At 33.3% G+C, this 24,591-nt stretch overlaps 2 protein-coding genes and 1 long non-coding RNA gene across 4 annotated transcripts in view; 2 read left to right on the top strand and 1 right to left on the bottom strand.

The window, feature by feature from the left end:
• LOC117569201 (uncharacterized) overlaps positions 1-22,951 on the bottom strand; it is a 43,563-nt gene extending 20,612 nt beyond the window's left edge. For both annotated transcript variants that reach the window (XR_004572242.2, XR_007955684.1), the window contains exons 1-2: positions 22,859-22,951; positions 547-802 (exon numbers count right to left, since the gene is read on the bottom strand). This is a non-coding gene — a long non-coding RNA (uncharacterized LOC117569201). The remainder of the gene's footprint in view (positions 1-546; positions 803-22,858) is intronic.
• LOC117568835 (sodium/potassium/calcium exchanger 3) lies at positions 71-3,325 on the top strand. Its single transcript, XM_034249714.2, has 6 exons — positions 71-218; positions 283-480; positions 570-757; positions 1,704-1,890; positions 1,949-2,320; positions 2,840-3,325. Exons 1-6 carry the CDS (start codon positions 179-181, stop codon positions 3,178-3,180), a joined length of 1,326 nt encoding a protein of 441 aa, XP_034105605.1. The 5' UTR covers positions 71-178; the 3' UTR covers positions 3,181-3,325.
• Positions 12,204-24,449, top strand: LOC117568825 (sodium/potassium/calcium exchanger 3). Its single transcript, XM_034249703.2, has 7 exons — positions 12,204-12,648; positions 20,830-20,970; positions 21,952-22,259; positions 22,333-22,564; positions 22,695-22,841; positions 22,918-23,256; positions 23,324-24,449. Exons 1-7 carry the CDS (start codon positions 12,573-12,575, stop codon positions 23,641-23,643), a joined length of 1,563 nt encoding a protein of 520 aa, XP_034105594.1. The 5' UTR covers positions 12,204-12,572; the 3' UTR covers positions 23,644-24,449.
• The last annotated feature ends 142 nt before the right edge of the window (positions 24,450-24,591 follow it).

Here is a 24,591-nt window from a genome sequence, read left to right as displayed (position 1 = left end):
TTCCCTTGTTCAACACCGATAGTTATCGATAACAACGATTGAGAGTGCCTTGATTTATTTCGAGTTGTTGATCTAGTAGCTTTTGAAAATGCTCTAAAAGCATTTACATTTCACAACAATTTCACATTGTAAAACCAAAAACTACACTTTTCTTTTTCGAACAAAATTCTTTTTTGAAATGTATATCAACTTTAATGCAATACTCGAAGAAGAATTCGGTGAGTTATGAATTCAATGATGGTCACACATTCCTCACATTTGATTCAATTCCTCCGATTGCAGATGCAAACTTTCTACGTACTCCTCATAGAGATAACTTGAACTGTACGCCCCCAGATATTATAGAGTTTCCAAATTTTATGCGAAAGAAAAACATTGGCTATGTCATTATATCGATATTAATCAGCCTATATCTATTCCTCATACTAGCAATAGTGTGTGATGATTATCTGGTCCCAGCTATGGAACGTTTATGTTACGGTACGTAAATATGCAATTGATATTTGATACGAGTACAACATATGTATATGTATGTATATGACATACCTTCGTCACACCATTAATCACAGGAATGCGAATGTCATATGATGTTGCTGGGGCAACATTTTTGGCGGCTGCAACCTCGGCACCAGAGCTCTTTGTGTCCATCGTGGGCACATGCGTCACCAAAGGAGATATCGGAGTGGGAACTATCGTTGGGTCATCCGTATTCAATGTGCTTGGTATAGCGGCATTTTGTGGTATTTTCGTAAGCGCGGTAAGAAAGCACGTAAGCAGATATAGAGATGTCGATATAGAAATTCTAGAATGATATAAAAGAGGTATAAGGAGATATAAAATATAGTAGAGATAAAACACAAAATATATATTATAGATATAAGATATAGAAGAGATATAAGATATAAAAGAGATATAATAAATAGATGAGATAAAGGATACAGTAGAGATATAGGTATGATAGATATAAGATATAATAGAGATATAAAATATTGTAGAGATATTGATATAGTAGAGATATAAAATATTGTAGTGATATATATATGGTAGAGATATAGGTATACTAGGGATATAAGACACAGTAGAGATATAAGATATAGTGGAAATATAGATAAAGCAGAGATATAATAGATATAGTAGAGATATAAGATATAGTGGAGATATAAGATATAGCAGAGATATAGATATAGTAGAGATATAAGATATAGTAGAGATATAAGATATAGAAGAGATATAAGATAGAGTAGAGATATAGGTATACTAGGGATATAAGATATGGTAGAGATATAAGATATAGTAGAGATATAAGATATAGTGGAGATTTAAGATTAACAAAATATAGAAGAGATGAAGGTATAGAAGGGATATAGGTATAGTAGAGACATAAGATATAGTGGAGATATAAGATATAGAAAAGATATAGGTATAGAAGGGATATAGGTACAGTATAGTATATATATATAGTATAGATATAAGATATTGAATATATAGATATAATAGACATATAGATATAGTAGAGATATACGATATAGTAGAGATATAAGATATAGTGGAGATATAAGATATAGGTATCGAAGGGATATAGGTATACTAGGGATATAAGATATATTAGAGGTATAAGAGTATAGAGTATAGTAGAGATATATGTATGTAGTTATGATAGATATAGTATATAAATACATGCATTGCATTCTTCTTCTCCCCAGGCAACTCAAATGGACTGGTGGCCAATAACTCGAGATACTTTCTGGTACATGGTATCCATATTACTGCTCTTCGGGGTTCTGTACGATTCGAAAGTGGTGATATATGAGGCAGCTGGTCTGCTGTCATTCTATATCCTCTACATAGTTGCATTGGCATGTGATCGCCGTCTGCAAGGCCTAGTTGGAAGTAATTATCATAATTGTGTTATACACTACACTATACTGTATATTTGATTGTTCTGTAGAGCAATTCGATGAAGATAATATAATGAAAGAGAATCCCATGGAGCGAGAGGAAGATCCTCTGAAAACATTCAAGGAGACAATTATGGAAAGACCTGACCCAGAGGCTAAATTGATCGTAAAAATTTGGTGGGCTATCAAATACCCAGCCGTTGTATTGCTGGCCATAACAACGCCAAGTGCTCGCTCAATATTCCCCTTGAGTATGTTATTGGCGGTGATATGGATCAGCATTATATCGTACTTTATAACTTGGTTGCTCACCATTGTGGGCTACAATATTGGGATACCAGATTCAATCATGGGACTGACCGTGCTTGCAATCGGAACAAGTGTGCCCGAAATTATTTCCTCCTATATAGTCTGCATGAAAGGTAAGGCCAATTAACTATAGTCTTTTTCCTACTCGTATATATAATTTTACACTCTACTTCAACGTTTTTAACGTTCATATTTTATTTAATATTCGTAAAGTTTCGTAATAATTAGGTTGAATTTTGTAAAATTTTCATAAATACCTTAATCGATATATTCTCATACTATCGTTAAAGTGTCCTTGATAAATCGTCAAGCTTTAACTAAACTATCATTTATTTAGCCTCATGCTGTTGTTAAGCTATTAACTGTCACAAGATATGGCCAATCCATTCCGAAATTAGCTCTATACTAAGTTTACTCTTTTTTAAAACTATTGCCAAATTTATCTATCGTCGGACTATCGCTAAGCTATCGTCAATCGATTCTGAAACTATGTTTAACATATTGCAAAGACAATACAAGTTCTGACAAAGTTATCGCCAATCACATTTAAAACTATCCCAACACTATCAATATTTGAAAATTTCCTCAAACTATCGCTAAACTATCGCCAATTTATTTGTCCATCCAATTAGGATACGGCTCTATGGCAATGTGCAATGCAATTGGATCCAACACCTTCGATATTTTCATCTGCCTGGGGCTGCCATGGACAATTATGATATTGGCGAGCGGCAAAAACATTCTAATTAATTCACAGGGCCTCTCAATTACCACCGGACTGCTGATTGGAACCGGTCTCTTGGTTTACATATGCTTTCTTATCACCAAGTTTTCCCTTAACAAATTTGTCGGCTGGTCCAGTTTCATTATGTACGTCTTATTTTTGATCATCTCATCTTATATCGAGGTCGTAACGCTACCGGAGGTCTGCGATATTGAATCCGAGGATTATTCGTTCCTAAACTATGACTAATGGAATGATTTCATTTCCATTTATCATTCAATATCAACAACATCAAGATCATTATTTAAGAGCGTGCAAAATTCAATAAATTACTTGTATACATACTCTATGCTATATATAAAATGAAAAATAAAGTTATACATTTGTTGCGTTTCTTTGTTTTGACGTTTGTTTTGTTGTTAGTGCGTATGCGAAATAATAGAATAAGATTTGTCAATCCAATCGCCATATGAAAACACCTGGGGTGTTATCAAGATGCGATTACCGCTGCGATTATTATTTTTTTCGGTGGGTCCTCTTTTAATTTAGTCGTACGTCTTGAATGTACACTCATGTTGGTGGCCATCCAGCAAGGCGATAAGGAGGAGAAAGCTTTCGAATTTTTGTTAACTGATTTATTCAACTGATTTTATCAGTTTTCACTTTTGCCCCCTATTCGAAGAAGTGTATTCAAGAAATCAAGCATAGATTTTTTAATAATTGAAATCTTACTTCCAAGGATAGAAATATAACTAAAAATTTATAGCAAATTTTACGCAGGTGGAAATAGTAGAGAGAAAGGGAACTTAAATAAATCATCGCAGAAATTACAACCGAGTCTTATCAGGCCACAAAAACTGAAATATGGTAGAATAGTCATTTATTTTACTCGCTATTTGTAACAGGCAGAATTCATAAAGTATACGATATATATTCTTCATCGGGATCAAGGCCTACTTCCGCCCCCGTAAACCAATAAAGATCGTATAACAAGCGTAATAACTAAGTCTTTATGATTCCTAAAAATGTGGTTGCAATTTGTAGAAGATATTTATGATATAGTTTTATATTGGCAAAAATGCCTAGTTGCTAAGGATCTTCGATGGTTTGACTGGCAATCTGGTATTTCTGGCAATCTATGGCACATTTTAAATGTACCAAATGTCTCCTTTAGTATATTTTTGTAGTATTTTTGCTTTATATTAATTCGGTATTTTTGATGTTAGTATCGCAAATATGCAACATATTTTTAAAGTATTTATCCGGTATATCAATTCGATATATTTTAAGATTAATACCGCACCGTTGCCTTAATTCAAAGTGGGTATCTCACAGTTGAGCACACTCGCCTGTAGCTTTCTTGCTTGTTATCATTATTTTGCGGTGCAAACTTCTAAATTATTTCAATTTTACTAAAGTAAATTGTATCGATTACTAAATCAATTGTTAATCACTAATATTCTATTTCATAAGTGTGTGTTCTATCATCATCTAACATATCTGACCTTTTTGAGGACGGCACTTTAGTCGGCATCGATGATGGGGTGTAAATTAAACTCAACTTAAAGATTTTCGATTGCGATATGGCGCTAAACATTTAATGAAATATTTGATTGAATAGCTGCAGGGGAATACCACATACATACATACATATGTACATATAGTATTGCAAGTGATATATAGTATGGGTTTTTAAAATTGTTATCCGCCATATTTGTTACAGTTAGTGTGTGCAGCAGACAATCGCCATATCGATGACGTCAATTCGCTAGCTGTTGTGGTCTGTTATGACATCAAGAATTGTCATTGTCCGTCCACACACACACACACACACAAAGTCTGAAGATAAGTGATTGGAAATCTCTGCAAGAATGTGTGTGGTTATAATTTATATATTATTGATAAGCGTTTAGTACGCACCACAGTTGAAAATCAAAAAGTGATACAAAGCTACAGATACAGATACAGTTACAATTATCTGGAAATATGTTCTAAAGAACCTAGAGACACAAATACTATATCAGTCATTTGAAGCGAAAGGCTTCCGTTTCAGATTTGAGGATAACTGAACCTAATCGCAGTTTTCGTATATTATTGATAACGACATATTTACTATATAATATTTGAACTACATAATTTAATTTTTTTTTTTTTTTTTTTTTTTTTTAGTACACTATTAGAACATATGTTTATATATTGTACATTTGGTATATTAGAATACTGTTTTATTTGAAATGGAAATGATAATTGCGACTTAGCTCTATTAGAGTTTTAGCATATTATCATACTGTATATGGCATATGGTAATATATATGGCATACCATATATGACATATTTAGTTATTAGAAAACTATATTATCTTACGGAAAATGAAGCTCAAATAAAGGTCAGATTTGGTTTTGTGCACTACAAACTGGAAGTTTTCATATATCTTATATTTAGTATATTAAAGTACTATTTTTTTAAATTTACAAGTTATTTACAACATTTATATTTGGATGTGTAAAATATGTATAGATAATTTGAAATCTACCACTCAGCTTTGCCATCTACAAGACTTCCGTTCTAATATTAATTGAAAATCATTTCCGTTTTAGATTTGAGGCTGAGCAAACTGACAATTTCAACAATTACTATACTATATATACATTGTACTGAATTTGTACTAAATTATTTAGATAATTTCAAAGTACTGCTAAACTGCGTTAACTAGTAAAATCCAGCACAAATATTAATTGAAAATCATTTAGATAAGATATTTAACATTCGCTAAATTGTGTATTATCAAATCGCTGACATATCTCAAAGAAAAAAAAAGAAAAAAATCGCACAATCCTAGAACTAATGGTACGATTATTCGGAAATATATATTTGACCCACACTTCTCCACGTTTCCAGCGATTAAAGTAAAGTAATTGAAGGGAAAAAACGTTATACGAGCGGGGCGATTGTTTTTTTTTATTTTTTAGGGAATCAATAAATCGGGGGATAAAGTACTTGAGTTTTGATTGTCGTCGCTGTCGTAATTCGCTTGGTAACACCCAGTGAAATTTTGTGAATAAAATCATTGTGCCATCGCCAGTTTATTTTTTTTTTTTTTTATGGTTGCAGACGACGGAGACGGCGCGGCAAGCTGAATGTGATTAGCTCGTGACTATATAATCGGTAATTGTGAATTGGGTGTGGGTGCTTCTTGACGCTAAGTCAGCTCTCAAGTGGCCTCTAATCTAGATCGGACTCTCACTTACGATGTCAAATTTTGAGTTGTTTGCCTGATAATCGCGGCCTCAAACGTAAGAAGGAAATAGCGCAAAAAAAAAAGAAAAAAAAGAATTCAATTGAACTAAAAATGAAAAGAAATAAAAAGAAACTCGAGCAAGTCTGATTAAAGGCCACACTTGAGATTATAAATAGTATAATCGTAAACGAGTTTGTAATTAATGAAAATAAATAAAATAAAAGTCAACCCAAGTGAATTTTTCAATTGCCATTATGCGAATTTCCGCCAACTCGGTGTTCGATTAATTGATTCAATATTCGAACTTATCAACAACATATTTGAAAAGCCAAAAAAAATGCAAAAAAAACGAAAAAATGGGGCAAGCACACGTGTTTCGTTTACTATTTTTTTTTTTTTTGTTTAACACTCTCATAAATTAGTTTTGAAAAGTGAAACCAATCGAAAATACTCAGTGAATAAATCTGAGTTGATATTTTGTGGCTTCACTTGAAATAATAATAAATTATTTGAACATTTCTTAAAATAGTTACTTATTGATTAGACGCACAAAAAAAAAAAAAAAAAAAAAGAAATTCATTTAGCAGATTAGACAAATCATATTTCTTAATGCCCTGCATGATTCAGTGCAATTCTTGAGTATTCACATGTGAATAACATGAATTTTTCGCTTACGAAATATTTTTCAGATTTAATCTGGAAATACGTTTTTGGGCGAATTTATATGGAATCGCAGTTCATTAGCTTCAGCTCAGAAAACATACTTCAAAGTCATTGCAAGCGCTAAGAAAAAACCAGGTTGAGGGGAACTACGATTGCGATTATGATGCACATTTTTTGTGGATTGTTAGTCAATCAATTTTGTTTTAAAAAAAGGATCTAAATTCAAGAGAATTCAGAAATTATAAAATGCAAAATGGTCAAAGTTAAAGTTGCAGATTCGAAGGGAATTTCGATCTTTGGTTATTCTGTTTTCTTTCTTTTTTAAATGGTTAATTTTTATATGGAAATAATGTGATTATTTTCAGAAATCCATCTTGTAAATATTACCATCAATAATAACTTTTCTAGCCACAGGATAGAATGATACGCCCACTTTCTACTTGTCTTAGTTGCTTTGACTGACAATCTAGTATATTTTGCACTGTATGGTATGTTTCTAATACAATATACCAAATATAGCCGTTGATCTGGTATATTTCACATTCTTTGTTATATTTCGAAGGTAGTACTATATTAATATACTAAATCTAACCTTTGGTATATTTTTAGTATTCTTATGGCATATTAATGTGGTATATTTTGAAACTAATACCACACTGTTTTGCTTTAATTCAAAATGTGTATCGAGTATCTCACAGTCGAGCTCACTTCACAAATAAAATAGACTGAAACTCAAAGGTTACTAATCCACCAGATAAACTACTAAACACTCCAAGTTACAGTATCAAAAATGTACAACTATAGAGAATCACATATAGTATAAGACAGACAGGTGAAAGAGAATGGAAAATATTTCGCACGCGTGAGATTGTCATATCTTTCTTTCTCTCTCTCTCTCTCTCTCTCTCTTTCTCTCTTTCTGAGTATCGTTGGACATTTGAAAGTTGGGGCGGAAACCAGGCGAAGCCAGTTAAGTCGACCAGTCAAAATGTCTATCAGCATTACTTGATTTTGCAGACGGGGGTATGGCTTATTTTGGCCAATTTAATTTATAGTAGAGCGATGCGATACTATACCGACTACGCAATTGTTTTGTGACGTCGTCTCCGGGGGTTCTGATATACTTCGGCGCCATAACAAGTGTGACGTACAGGAAGACGCAACAAACAAACATCACAAGAAAAGGAAAACAAAAAATATATATAGAGTAATATCAATAAAATCAAAAGAAGTGCATTGAAAAAAGTACACTTTATAATCCCAAGTAAAAGTGGACTGACTGACTCGATTGGCAAAAAAGGGTAATCACAGATGGCAGAGATATGATAAAGAAGTTTCTAAAAATAGTCGCGACATATATATGAATATATACATATGTATTAATGAACGTTACAACGTTTTTCGCTAATGATATTTCACTTTTTGTCTAGCCAAATTTTCCCAAAAAGGTTTTTTTTCAGCATACCGTTAGCTAATTAACAAAACTGATCTATTGGCAAAAGCTGAAATATATGATAATTGGTTAAGTGAAGTTTTATGTAAAGTTGTAAATAATCTACAAAAGTTTTTCACTCACGACAAATTTCTAATTTATTTATAAATACAATAAGCAAGAGTTGAATCAATCATTCATATTAATAATTGATCAAATTGTAATGGACAACTTATGATAGATCAATGTACAAAGAGAACGAAGTGACATTGAACGAATAAAAAGGATTTAATAGAAACGAAACTCAAGTCTTATGACTTTATACAAATCATAGAACGAAATGAAAATATATGAAACATATTTTAATGGCCAAATTTTACCTTATTCTTTTGTAATGTAAAGTAGATGATACGATTTTAAAAACATATTAATTATACGCCCTATAAAACATATAATTTAAACTTGGTCATCTTATCGACCAAATGCACAAACTAAAATGGAAACAAGTGAAACTCAATTTAAAGATATACATATTAAAATTCCGCAATACCGAGCTTTATATTTGGTATATTGTGAGATACCAGCTATCCATTTTCAATAAATATATAGTTTTAAAATATACCTAATTAACATACCGCAAATATACTTAAATATACCAAAAGCTATATTTGGTATATTGACTTATATAGACTATGAGATACCCGCTACCCATTTTTAATAGTCATATTCTAAAAATATACCAAATTAATAAACCACAAAAATAGTGACATGTACAATACCAACTGCTTTATTTGGTATATTGGTAAAGTACCATGTATATTCAAAATATACTATAGAGAAAATTACTAAAATATACCGAGCTTTATATTTATTATATTGTATTTCAATAAATATATAGTTTTAAAATATACCCATTAATTAACATACCGCAAATATACTTAAATATACCAAAAGCTTTTGGTATATTGACTTATATAGACTATGAGATACTCGCTACCCATTTTTAATAAAGTCGTATTCTAAAAATATACCAAATTAATAAACCACAAAAATAGTGACATATACAATACCAACTGCTTTATTTGGTATATTGGTAAAGTACTATGTATATTCAAAATATACTATAGAGAAAATTACTAAAATATACCGAGCTTTATATCTATTATATTGTATTTCAATAAATATATAGTTTTAAAATATACCCATTAATTAACATACCGCAAATATACTTAAATATACCAAAAGCTATATTTGGTATATTGACTTATATAGACTATGAGATACCCGCTACACATTTTTAATAAAGTCATATTCTAAAAATATACAAAATTAATAAACCACAAAAATAGTGACATATACAATACCAACTGCTTTATTTGGTATATTGGTAAAGTACTATGTATATTCAAAATATACTATAGAGTACAATTATACCTCTTAAAACTATCTCTCATATTCTCTTCGATCTATAAGCTATATCGTCTCGCCTATTGACACTGATCAAGAATGTATATACTTTATGGGGTTGGAGATGCCTCCTTCTGTCCGATAGGGATCGGGTAAAATATTAATATTATTAATTAATAATCGTATTACCGAAACGCCTAGTTTGAAAGTAACTGGGGAATTCAGTGAGGACTGAGTCATTAATAAAAATCGCATTTGAATGTTGACAAAGTAACCAAAATTCTTTTGGGAAAACACTAGGATTCAAATTGATTACAGAAGATGTTAATATGGGCGTGAGTTGAATAAAATGAATAAAATAAAATCCCAAACACCAGCGGAGAGTGTGTTACGAGTGTGTTTGCTCACAAAACTGAACTTTGCACAATCATAGCACACATTGCGATACGATCGATGCGATGCGATGTGATGCGATGCCATCGATACCTCTGAGCGAGAGACTTTCGCACAGGGAAGTACATTCTGAAAATAATTAATGGATAAATCGTTGCTGTCGTTTTTCTTTTTATTTATACCAGTTACTCCAGGGCTAAAAGTGTATGATAAGTTAACTCAGATGACAAACAAATAATAAAACTACCTTTAAAAGTTTTTCCAATATTTAAGAGATACAATACATAATATACTTAGATGATGTATTTAAGAAACAACCTAGTTTAATTATGATTAAACTTTCTCTAAGATAAAACACATATCGGGTATCTCAACGTCAAGCGACACTTTTGATTATCTTACATGTGATTTTTTTTTTTTTTTTTTAATTTTTATCAACAATGCAATCAAGTGTGCAAGTTGTAATAATGCTGATCAGGATCGCAAAAATAGAGATCAATTAAAAAAGTAAGTGATTGTGTGTATGAAAGTGAAGCAAGTGAATGCCCCCGATTACTATATACATACATACATATAGTACGATCGAATGATTGCATGACGATTAAGCCAAGATCCCGTTTTATTGAGATCTCTGGCACGTGAGCATTATAAATAGGCTTTGCAGTTATAGCTTTCCAGTTAAGCGTGAAAATACCCAAAGTATTTTCATTTGATTTCAATTTGCAAGTCGCCATACAAATGACTTCAAGTTTGCGGTTAAGGTTTTGTCTCAGCAATATTACTATGTTAGATTGATAAACTGTCGCGCGGGCACAAAAAAAAAAAAAAAAAAAAAAAAAAAAAAAAAAACTAGTAGTCTTTTCTGAGTGTTGTTGCTTTAGCAAGTTCTTATCAGAGCGCGGTAACTGCTCTATTAATGAGCACACATGCCTCAGCGTTACATGCTCAACTCAACTTAAAACAAGCACAAAAGCTATAGACAAATGTGCTTTACTTTGAGATACCCGACAACTATTTGTATGCTTTTGTTTTTTTGGCAATCAAATGGAACACTTTTTTTTTTAATGGGTAATTAGTTTAATTGAATTTTTATAACTCGCCTTAAGTCTGACATAGAGTTATTTTTATAGATGGACAGACAGACAGACGGATGTTTGCAAATAAATACATGCGAATTTATTTACAGCGTACAAATTTATGATAAAAGAAGAGCTTTAGAAAATATATATTTTTTTTTAAAGGCTACTTATTTCAGTTCTTTTTCTATTATATTACAAAACATATATATGGGTAATTCTTTAGCGTCATAAATTGAAGAAATTTCCAAAATTAGTAAAAGTTATTCTTATAGCTATCTATTAGCACAAATATTGGTTTAGAGTTAAGATTGATTTTAAGTGCCATTTTTTGTGTTATTATTAATTTTTCCAATTATCTTGAAAGAAAAAAATGTTATCAAATTTATTCTTTGCTATAATAAAAGTGTGAATCAATAACTATGAGAATAAAAGAAATGTTTTGGTATATGTTTTTGTCCTGTCTGTCTGTCTGTCCATCTATAAAAATAACTGTATGTCTGACTTGAGTTACTGCATTTTCAATGGCAAGGTATAAAAATGCAATGAAATGAAATTAAATACATATATGTATATATTTTCTTTTAGGGGGTCAACGATAACTTCTCACTCAGTTATTGAGACCCTTCTACACCCTTCAGATAACGGGTATAATCAGCGGCAACAACGAGCGAGAGTGATACCAAAAAAAATAATGCACACACACACACACACGCACAGCTGTTATTACAATATCAGAATTGAAATGAAAATCACTCGAAAAAAAGAACTGAAAAATTGTTGTTGTTGTTGTTGCTGAGAACTTGTCTCCAGTCAGAGAGTTATCATCCAATAATAATACTCTATCACGTCCAAAGCAGCGACAGCGGCAGCGGCAGCGCGTTGACAGCCGACAGCAGCGACGCTGACTGCGACGTCGACTGCGCGGTTGGCGTCGCTGTTTATTATTAAGACGCGCGCGCGCTGGCCGCACTTAATTAGTTGTGCGATACAATTCTAGCCAAGCGGTTGGCGTACCAGTAGCAGCAGCAGCTGCATTTGCGAATTCAAATACAACCGACGACGACAACGAAACAAATCACAAATTTTTGTAATAAATATATAATAACACGTCAATTCACAAATATATCGAATCGATCGAGAAAAAGCTGATGAAGCAAAGCTGCTGCTCAATTCAATTCAAGTCAAAGTCAAAGTCAATGTTTCAACGCGTTGCGCATACGCCGTGTGTGTTTTGCTCTAGCTACAATTTCCAACCATAAAACAAAAAAAGGAAAACAGACAAACAAACACTTTGCGAAAATCGTTCAACAATTTTTTTGTGTTTTGTGCTTGTTTATTTTATTCTTTTTTTTTGTCGTCTCAACACAAAAATCAAAGCCAAGTTTTTTTTGGAGAAAAAATTTGCGAGCTTTTTTTTTTTGTAGATAGAATGTTGAAAAACGCGCGCCTTTTGCTTGGCGTTTTCATCGTGTTTGCCAGCCTCATAGCGGATACACAAGCAACAGGTGAGTAAATAAAATACGAGTACTCAAAAAAAAAGACACAACTTTGCCCAAAGAAAAACCGTGTGCAAGAGAAACAGGCTGAGACGCGAAACTTTCAATGGATCGTGGGGAATTTGGAGACAACAAAAGTTCGTCAAGCAGATGTTAGCATTAAATATAGCATATCAAATTAAAAACTAATTAAATGTGTAGAGAAGCTACATAAGAGAGGAAAATAGAGGAATAGGAATACAATAACAAGAGATTCCTCTAGACAATTTCTTATTATTCTTTTCACGTTTGCTGCATCAATCGTCTCATATTTTAAAGCCGCACAAAGTACACAAATGTCAAGTCAAAGTGCTAAAGTAGCTGACATAAAGATAGTTGTACGACTAAAGTCTTAAACATTGTTGTTCATTGGTCTAGTCCTAGTTTTCCAGTTACTATTATTTATTCACTGACAAGCTAGATACAAACAAAAGAAAAACAAAAAAAACTAGTTTACAAGCGCACAAAAGGAAAGCGAAAGTTGCGTTACGTTTGTAAAGCCGCTTGAATACGGTATTTTCGAGGGTATTTGGTATTTAGTATTTGGTATTCAATACTGCAGTTCTTTGCTGTGCTGATGCCCATGAATACACAATGAAAAGACCCAAAATTTAAATAAAAAAAAAAAAACTTGATGCAAGTTACCTTGCCTCAACTTCCATAATTTATGCACACACTCAACAAAATACCTTCACAATGTTGAGTTTGTTACATTTTCATTACATTTAATCAGACAGCTGTCCGATAATCATAGATAAAAAAAACACTATATAAAACATACCGATCTTTCGTTATGCTGATAAATCAGTTCAATTTTCACTATCAATCTCTGATTCGATTCCCAAACAGCTGGCAGCATTCACAGCACTTCTCCCTCGACTTATCAGCGACGTATTAAGATCTAAAGACCCCTCAAAAAAACAAAAAAAAAAAGAAAATAAATAAATAAAATATGATATACACTTACAAACCTGACGCTTCTTATCAAATTTGACTGCTGATAAAGTCGCTTTTCTCTGTCAATTATATATTTGTTCTATAAATTCAATTCGCCTCGCTAATTCCATATTTTATTTGTGCAGCATTAAATGCAGACTTATTAAATAAATTATTGTTATTCAAACAAATACGAGTATTCAAGGTATTCAATCAAAACTGTTTGAACTTGCAGATAATATTTGACAGGCAAATGCAAAAGTGATTTTCAAGATATTTTCTCTGTGTCGCACACTCAAATCTGAAAACTCATTAGTTCTTGTTTTTACCTTTTTATCAAGCATTTAAATGCAGATAACACACATCGAGAGTCAACAATAAATACTTCGAAACAGACAGCATCAGGTGACAGCGCTGATTATCTTATTGATAGGAAAGTTCTGTTCTCTGCCGCAAAGGCAGACACAGTCAAAAAGATGCAAAGGGAAGACAAATCAACTATCAATATCAAAACAGTTTAAACATTACTGTGAGATAGCCGCTGACTAAAAGCAAAACAGTGCGGTATTAATTTTCAAATATACCAAAATAATATACCGCATAAATACAAAAATATACCAAAAGCTATAATTGACATATTTATAAAGTACTACATTCAAAATATACCATTGAGTGCAAAAATACTAAAAATATACGAATGACTATAATTAGTATGTTGATATTATATACCATAAAGTATAAAATATACCAGATTGTCAGAAAAGCAGTTATTATTCCTAAAATATACCGAATTAATATTCCGCAAAAATACAAAAATATACCAAAAGCTATAATTGACATACTACATTCAAAATATACCATCGAGTGCAAAAATACTAAAAATATACGAATGACTATAATTGGTATGTTGATATTATAGTATAAAATATACCAGATTGTCAGCAAAGCCGTAGTAAATAATCGTTTTTGCTATACAAAAGAATTTCTTATTATTCTTAAAATATACCAAATTAATATACCACAAAAATACTAAAAATATACCAAAAGCTATAATTGACATATTTATAAAGTACTACATTCAAAATATACCATTGAGTGCAAAAATACTAAAAATATACGAATGACTTGATATTATATACCATAAAGTATAAAATATACCAGATTGTCAGAAAATCAGTTATTATTCCTAAAATATACCGAATTAATATACCACAAAAATACTAAAACATATGCCAAATGCTATGTTTTTGGTATTTTGATACAAACATCTTCTTTTGGATAACATAATTAGTGAATAGCTTTTCTCGACTTTAATTTTATTTATAATTAAATTTAGAGTTAAATCAATGAGAAAAATAAATCAAAAATGTTGATAATTCTCATTAAACATCATTTAACAAACCAAGAACAAACCAACCTGACAACAGTCAGTTTTCAACTTTAAATCATAACACAACACTCGAGTGTACTTCAGATTTGAATTATCTAATGTGTACTCTTCATCATTTCATAATAATTATTGCATAAACTGGGAAACAATACAAACTGCGGTAATTACAATTAACAGCCAACAATTACGGCGGATCACACTGATCACTGATCACCGATCACCGATCACCGATCAAACTGATCACAGCAGATTCAACATAAATAACACGACAGGGCGGGAGATCAAAATGTGTGAATTCCCCGATTCCTTGGAACTGATCCCGGAGAATCAGGCGACCTACAGAAAATAGTTAACCAAAGTTCGTCCCACATATTGTTAACAACATATTTATAAATAAATTTGTGTTTTTCGATTTCGATTTTCGCTGGAAGCATGAAAAGGCAGAATTCTAATTTGTCTTCCACTATGCTGGAGAATCTGGCTTTGGCACTTTCGACTCCCCGCAAATCGAATTCACCTGTTTTGTTTGTTTGTTCTTTGAGCCAAAGTTCAATCAATTTAATAATCACAACATCACAGCATCCATGACGTTTGCAGTCGATAAACAAAATAAGCCCACATTAGTTTGTAGTATTTGTAGTTGGCAACAACAACTTACAAGTGCTTACAATATTATTTACTATTTATTTTCATTTGATTTTATTTTCCATTTATATTTGTTGCTTTGTTTTTGGTTTTTTGTTTTTTTTTTTTTTTTTTTTTTTTTATCATCGTCATCGTTGTTGCTGCTTCTGTCTTTATTATTTCCCTCCTTCGTCGTTTTTGCCGGCGCACATTTATCATCATCGTCTCTCTGGTATTTGTCGAACAAACAGACAAACAAGCCACAGTCACAGCCAGAGCTAGAGCCACAGTCAAGCAACCAACCAGACAGACAGACAGCCAGACAACGGCGCCTTCGTTTGATGCCAAAACACTGGGCAACAAAAACCAGCTTTAATTATGATATTATTATTATATATTATTATTATTATTATTATAGTAACAGGTGTAATATATGAGGGAAGAACCTGTCTGGAGTGTCTGAGCAAACTGTTTTTCATTTTTGTATTGATGACGAATAGTTCAAACTTAGTTTAAATTTAATGCCAGAACAAAATTTGTTTGTAAATAATATCGCGTGCTTTGTGTTCCACATTCTTTTCACAATTTGAATATATAAGATATAGATAGATATAATAATGTCCGACTTTCATGTTTCCTTCAATTTGATTCCATTCCATTTCTTTCGATTTAATTTTCCATTTGTTCACATTTATTTGTGTTTCCTTCGATTTCATTCCATTTAATTTCTTCACATTTTTCAATGTTCCCTTAAATTTCATTCCATTCCATTTCTTCACATATATAATATATGTATATATACATAATATACTATCCTCTAGCAATAATATAAATTTTGATCTTTCTATCCATTTCAATGAAATTCATTTCCTTTCAATAATTTGCCTTCACTTTCATTTCTTTTGCTGCAAGTTCTTAAAATGATGAAAATACTATTCCATATTTTTGGTTGGACAGTGTTTAATAATCGCATTTGTTGATTTAACAACAATTAGCAAGCAGTTTTCAGTCAGCTTGGGAAACCGATTGATTTGCATTGAGTCGCAACACGATCAGAGAAACGAGTTGCCAATTAAACGGCAAAGTTGCAACGATATTTTTAATACAAAAAAAAGAAGAAAACAAAAAACAAACGCAGTGATAATAATAGTAATAATAATGAGGGTGAGAGAGGTGGGCGGCTCTGAAGTCGAGTGTTAATAATACTTAGTTAAACATTAAATAAACAAAATGCATTTGGGGGCGTCGGCCACTTCTCTGTACTTTGCGCTTCGTGGAGTTCCCATTTAACGGGCGGAGGGGGGAGAAGAAGTTGAAAGGGTCTCTCGGGTAATTATGGCAAAACATTTTCCAATTGCAAATCGAATGATAAATTGCACAATGAAATGCATCAATGGGCATACAGAATGTAAATATTGATGTTGATAATAAGGGAGCCCGATGGTGACGTATTTATTATTGAGGTGCGGAGGGATTTCCCTAATTGAATTCCACAATTTCCGCATACGAAATTGCAATGTCTTCGACTTAAAATACTTAACTATATAAATATAAATATAAATATTATATTAACTGGGTTTTTAGCGGCTCTCATTCGACTGTTTGGGTATTTCTCCATAAGATGGAGATCAGATTTGATCTGATCCGATCCGATCCGACCTCCATAATCAATGGGCGTAACCCCAACCCCCAAGCGATAGCTGTCAACAGGTTCAATAAACTTGTTTGTGCGCAGCTAAGCGCAAGCTTTAGATGCAATCCCATAACCACACACGTTCACAGTCACAGTCACAGATTCACACATTCGTATTTGTATTCGTTTATTCACATTCACATTCACATTCACACACATCTGCTGCAGTTCCAAGCACTCGCTATAAGATGCGGCACCTGTTGCAGCAAAGCTGCAACTTGACAAAAAAGGCCGACAAGAGCAAGTTTTTTGGAATAGTTTTAACTAAATTGCAGGGTATTCGCATTACATGGGGTATAACGTTTTGTCGAAGTGGCTTGTGACATCATAAAGATTAGTTTAAGGTCGCTCACTCTTTTTTTAGTAAGTGCTCTTTAAAAGAATTCCAACTGTTTGTTCTATGTTTCAATATGAACATTCAATGAATTCTGTTCGATTCCAATTGGTTCCTTTCGACTGTCATATTTGAATTCTGTTCAATTCCATTTCGTTCCCGTTGACTGCTTGACCAGTATATTTCACATTCCTTTATTCTTTGAAAATTCTCTTTAAATTTCATAAATTTGGTTCTATATTTTTAATAAATTCTGTTTCATTCCATTTCGTTTCCGTTGACAGCTTCAACAGCATAGTTTTCGTTTCATTATTCTTTGTAAATTTTCTTTACCTTCTACATATAAAAAATCATTATCCATCTTTCCACATTCCCTTTATTCATTGTACCAGATTCGTCTTCCAATACTTTTTCGTTACATTCCAACAAACGTTTATAGGGTATTTGCCATGTCGACTCCCATTTTGTTTATGGGGTTTATGATGCTGTTGTCTTTTGGTTGCTATGCTTCAATTTTCAATTTTCAAGTTTAAGTTTTATTTAATTAACCAAATTATGTCTGATTATTGCTGCAGCTTATTTTATTGTTCTCCGCAGCCAGCTGCTAAAGACATGCAATTCTTCAAAAAGCACCCACATAAACAAAACAATAACAAATAAAATAATAAAACAAAAAACACGCATACTGGGCATAAACAAGTTGGTGCAAAGCTGCCGAGCGTATCGCACGTGCTGAAAGAGTTTCAAGTGAAAAAAAAGGTCAAAACCAAATACCTAAGTTTTGTGCATAGGGAATAATAACAATGAAGAGTAGAGATAGCTGGGCTATAGTCGACAAACGAATACACTATGAGCACAAGAGTTGTGAAGAATTTAGCTATACATAAAGGGCAAAAAGAGTAATGCATATTTAAAGCTCACAAATCATATTAAAATGAAATAATCTATACAAAAAAAAAATGCAGAAATATTTAACAAAAGATAATAAATATTCAAAGCATTAAAGAAAGTTGAAATCGCTTAATTGACTCAACTGTATCTTTATATCTAATGTATTACAAATTGCATTAAAATATAGTGGAAGTTATATACACAATATTTTATATGCATAATGAGTGATCATTCTTATAATGCTTATATTACAAAATGCATTAAAATGAAATTATCTATAAAAATGTATAAATATTTTATACAAAAATATTCAATATTTTAGGCATCAAACAAAGCTTAACTCGCTTAATTTCGAGTCAATTGATTTTCTTGATTCAAAATTAAGTATATTTATTTCTAATGCATTACAAACTGCATTAAAATGTAGTGGAAGTTAGATAAACTTTGATATATAAATTTACTCATACGACTTATCATTGGAAACTAAGGAATGCTTTTGCTTGAATTCCTTAGACCCAAAGATACACATATTCATAATTAAACGTGCACTAGTTATCGTACATTTACGGCCCATAAAATGTCTGGCTAAGACTTCAACGTATTGCCAATTTCATGGGAAAACAATGATACCTTCAGACGGAGTAACAACAACATGTGAATCACTGCCCCATGGAAGGTTGTAAAAAAAGCAAAAAGAGGGGGCGTGAGAGAAGGTTGTGTGTATTGTGTGTATTGTACAAGAGTTTGCTCAAGAAATGTGCTGATAAGACATATGCCAATCAGACAGCACGGCCACCCACCCGATCCCAGAGAGACCCACAACGACTGCGACTGCGACTGTGATTGTGACTACGACTTCGACTAATTGTGGCCAATTTCATGGGAATTAACTTACAAAGATAAAAACGATAGACAGGAATTATTTCGGTCACTTCGCAGTAAGCCGAAATTATTGCTAATAATAAACCATAAAAAAAAAAACGACAAAAAATGTGAAAACAAATCGTCTGTGATGAGTGTTTCTCATATTTTTGGATGACAATTCAATTTCCTGATTATGAACGGAACAAAACGGAACAAATCGGCGTAAACAATTAGCCATAATAACAAGTTCATAAAATATCCCAATCAAAGTCAATAATAATATTGCGCTACGATAGCTTCTTAACTTGGCTAAACTTTGGAGGGCGTATTGAGCAGAAAAAAGGCATTAAATGTTTATGTTCCGACTTGTTTGATTTACAATTTATGCAATTAGGCATTGAAATCGCATCCACAGGTATTACTATGTACCTCAATTACCGCGTCATATAATTGTTTATCTGCTCCACGAATTGTGGAATTTTTTTTTTTTTTTTTTGTTCTTTCTTTGCACCTTTTGCGTGAGAATTACACTTAAATGAAATCATTCATTTGCCAACACCACGAGCCATCATGGAATGTAGGGGGGAAAAATGCCGATCTTGACCTGCATAGCAACAGAAATGGTTGAAGAACAAATTGGCAACTGATCATTACAACTTCAAATTGAATAAAAACTTTGGAATCAGACAAATGGGACAGAATCAAAGCAACACAATTCATGCAGATAATCCATTTGAATGTAAAATTGGCTTTTCTTGAAATATCCCTATTCAAACAATCAAAAATACCATTTCAAATGATCTGGTCACACTAGGACTTTCTCTTTCCTTTTTGGTCTTGAACTTAAATGTGAATGTGTTCGGTTTTGCTGTTGAAAAATATGAATTATTGAAAACATTTTAATATTGACAATAATTAAATATTCAAAATAAAGTACGACAGCTTAAAAGGAATAGAACATTTGCTATATTTAAGCTTTGAAGAAGATATAAAATGAAAAATTAAGCATTATAAATAAATGATTAATTGGATTATGATTTTATTATTACGGAGAATGACGAAAAACAAGAAAGAACGCAGCTACCCATTTTAAATAAAAGCAAACAGTGCGCACCACAAAAATATTTAAATATACCAAAGGATATAATTGGTATATTGATGTAGTACTACATTTTCTACACTCTCTCTCTCTCTCTCTCTCGCTCTCTCTCTATGCTCTGTTAACTTAAACCTACCGCAATTGAGGCGTGTAATTTTGAGGGACTACAGACTCGGAATCTTATCAGATCATTAACTTTCGTTAACCCAGTCAGGGGTGTTATCTGCATTATTTTCTTTCAAACTTAGTCATTAAAATAATTTTACTGCTATATGACATACATTAATAAATGTTGATTTTCCCCGCTCATCCATTTGCAGCGAACTATAATGACACCAACTTTCTGGAAGCATCGCTAAGATATTTGGATGAACAGCTACTATTCGATATACTGCCCAGGGCAACGTGTCCTGGCGAGGAGGCCGATGCGCCGCTCGATGAGTTTGCCGAGATATTTACGGGTAAGTAATGTGAAATCGATAACGATATCAGCATTTATCGTTGCAATTTCAATGATCTCGATTGGGGATTGGGGAGGAACAACTCCACTTTTATCACCTGTTCAACTGTGTGCAAAAGATACTTGAACTTGTTGTGTGCACCCCCAAGGTGCAATGGTCAGTCAATGATGTTCAATGCTACGTAGCTCTTCCTGCATTGCGACTCAGCGTTAACGGCGTTATCACTGGGCCAGGGTCAATACAAGTGCTGCGATAAGCGCGTTAAAAATTTAGGAGGGGGGGACAGAAAAAGTGCTCAATAAATCAGACGTCGTTTCGGTTTGTGTTGTTGTTTTGTTTAAAAGCTCCCCATATAAACTATTATACCGATCTGATTGTCTATTTTTACGCTCTCTTTGGGCTGCTCTTCAAATCGCGACGGCCCTCTTATCGCGAAAAGCAACTCGTGTGTGTGTGAAAACCTTTAATTAAGCTACAACAACTCTGAGGTACATGTCGGACCCGCATGCTTACTATACCTACTATATAATAGTTTAGCTATGAATGTATCTCGTTAATAAATATCACAATGCCAATTCTGATTATAAACTGGATAGACGGCAAGATAAGGCCATAAGATAATGCTGCAAGCAAAGCCCTTTGAAGTTGATACTTCGCCACACTTAGTCAGCATCTAAATTGGTTGGTTTTGGTCAACGCTCTTAAAAAGAATTGAGATCCGTAGACACAAAAGAATTCATGAGCAGCCAAAAGATAGTCATGCCAAATATTAAATATAGATAGCATTGTTTAGCGCAATTAAAAAGAAAAATAAATAGAACATGCAAAGCTACACTTAATAATTCGACTGTTAAACTTAATTTTCAAATTTTCAAATAAGAAATACAAGTACCAAATTTCAGAGCATTAACTCTGATGCGAATCGTTTTCTCATCAATCAGTATTATAACCCATTTTCCCCCCTTTTCGTTTTTCTTACAGTGGAACAACTACGTCAGGGCTGGGTAGTATTGCATGTGTTTGCAGCCATCTATTTCTTTATATTGCTTGCGATTATTTGCAACGATTACTTTCTGCCCACCGTCGAGTGCATCTGCGAGGATCTGCATCTATCCAAGGATGTGGCGGCAGCGACATTTATGGCCACAGCCACCTCAATGCCCGAGTTTTTTACGAATACGATAAGTACATTGATACTTGAATCGGACATGGGTCTGGGCACGATTATTGGCTCTCTAATGTTTAACACATTGGGTGTTGCTGGCCTCGCAGCCCTCTGCATCAATAAGGTAAGTGGTGCGAAAGTGTTTTCAGTGTTTGGTTTGTGATTAAAACGCTTCGACCATTTTTGATGTTTTGCAGCCAGTGCAGTTGGACTGGTGGCCTATAGCTCGTGATTGTGTTATCTATATCTTCAATACGATCGTATTGCTGGTGCTCGCTTGGGGCGGTAGCATTAGCTTTGTCGAGTCCTGCATTATGATGGGTTTCCTGGTGCTCTACTATCTGATCACATTCAACAACAACAAATTTATGCCTGCAATACGCGTCTTCATCGAGGATCGCATGAACTGTTGCTTCTCCACGCGCTACGGTAAGTTTTCTTAAAATACTATTTTAAAGAAAGTCTCACAACCCTATAAAACTTGTCTTTGCGCTTAAATAGTCCAAGCATTCATACATCATACATACATATGTAATTGATTTTCATTTTACTTTTTTAGACCTAACGGAACCGCCAGAGAATAGCGCCAAAGCACAACTGCCTTTGAAAAAGGATCCACTTTCAGGCGATGGCCTTTTTGTGATCAATTTCCCAGAGAATACCTCTTCAATGTCTTCGACAGCCAACTTAACACACTCAAAGAATTGTAAGTAATCGACTTACCACCACCGGTTCGATTACAGCTTTTAGCAATCGATAATCATTTGACTGTCCTTTCACAGGGAATGGCGAAGATGAAGAAGAGGATCAAATGCCCGATAGCATTTTTGCCTATCCCCATCATGCGTCACGTTTTATGAAATGCTGGTGGGTCTTTGTTTTTCCCATCAGACTGTTGCTGCGCGTCATCATTCCGCATCCGATGCGTCATCGCCGTCTATATCCCTTGTCCTTTATCATGTGCATTATCACAATTGGCGCGAACGCTTATCTTATTGTCTGGATGTTAACGGCGTTCGGTGTGGCCATTCATGTGCCCACAATTGTAATGGGTCTCACATTTCTTGCCGCCGGCTCCACGATGCCCGAAGCGGTCTCCAGCCTGATTTCGCTGCGCAATGGTAAAGCACTTGTCTGCATACAACTTACGAATCATTTTATTAAGTTTGTATTTTGTTTTCGTTGCAGGTGAAAGTGGCATTGGTGTATCAAATTCATTGGGCGCCAATTCGTTGGCCATTTTGTTATCGCTCGGCGTGCCGTGGTTTGTGAAAAACTGCATGAACTATGGCACTGGGGAGAAGCAGCAAGTGGGCACCCAGGGTATCGAGTACAATATTATCATATTGATATTATCGACAATTGCGCTCTTCATTATATTGAGCTGCAGCGGTTACCGACTAACGAAACGCGTGGGCGTCGCACTGTTTGTTGTGTACACTGTTTTTATAGTACTGCAAATCCTGATCGAGATGAACGTGTTCTTCCCGCTCGTTTGCAGCAGCTAGTTCCGGTTCACCAATTGCAACTTCAGTTCCAGTTCAATAGCTTCGTTCATTCGAGTTGGGAGTTTCATACTATCGAGCTTCTGGCTGGCACCAGAACAATTGTCATTGAATGAAATTCCAATTCGCTGAATGTCTGCCTGCTATGTTATCTACTCCAACAACTGTATTGATTGTGTATACGACCTGTTACACTAATAATTTCATGTATAATGTGTATATAAAGAGTATCTGATGATAAAAAGGTGCTTGTGACACGAGTTAGTTAGTGCCAGCTACTTGTAGAGTTACCACCTAGACAATAAGTGGGCATTACCTAACCTCAAAGTTTGTGAAACATTTGTCATAAGGATATTTTTTTTTCGTGTTTTGTTATTTTAGCTTAGGTACTCCTTAAGACTGTCTACTGTTTAGGTATAAATACACGATTATTTATAAACAACAACAACAACAACCACAACAAAAAACAAACCCTATTCGTCACAAAAACAAAAAACATTCCAACTGGTACCAAAGCGCAATATTCTATGTACTTAAATAGATCGAGCTATAAGCTCAAAGCGAATTACCACTAAGAAACCAAAATGCTAGTACTATATATCTTAACTATCTATAAGTGCCCTGCGATATTTATGGCCCTTGGCTAGACTTTCCTTAATTATGTTGTATAGTAGATATAATGATAGTATCAAAATGTTGATATTTCGTAATGTGTATTAAGCATTATTGTTACCGTTACCTAATTATCTTTTGTTATTAATTTATAAAATACATTTAATGACCAACATTACCAATTGTTTTTGTTTTTTTCTTTCTAAAGTACAAAAAAAAGAGTAAAGATCTTGATCGACTGGAAAATACCCGTTATTCCCTCAAGCACTTCATTTTCGCTATATACTATTTTTAGACGATCCTAAATTTTCAGTAAACATTTGTATTCACTCTTCTACA

The sequence above is a fragment of the Drosophila albomicans genome, chromosome X (assembly GCF_009650485.2).
Source record: "Drosophila albomicans strain 15112-1751.03 chromosome X, ASM965048v2, whole genome shotgun sequence".
Classification (NCBI taxonomy): domain Eukaryota; kingdom Metazoa; phylum Arthropoda; class Insecta; order Diptera; family Drosophilidae; genus Drosophila; species Drosophila albomicans.
This window is presented reverse-complemented; position numbering and strand designations above follow the sequence as displayed.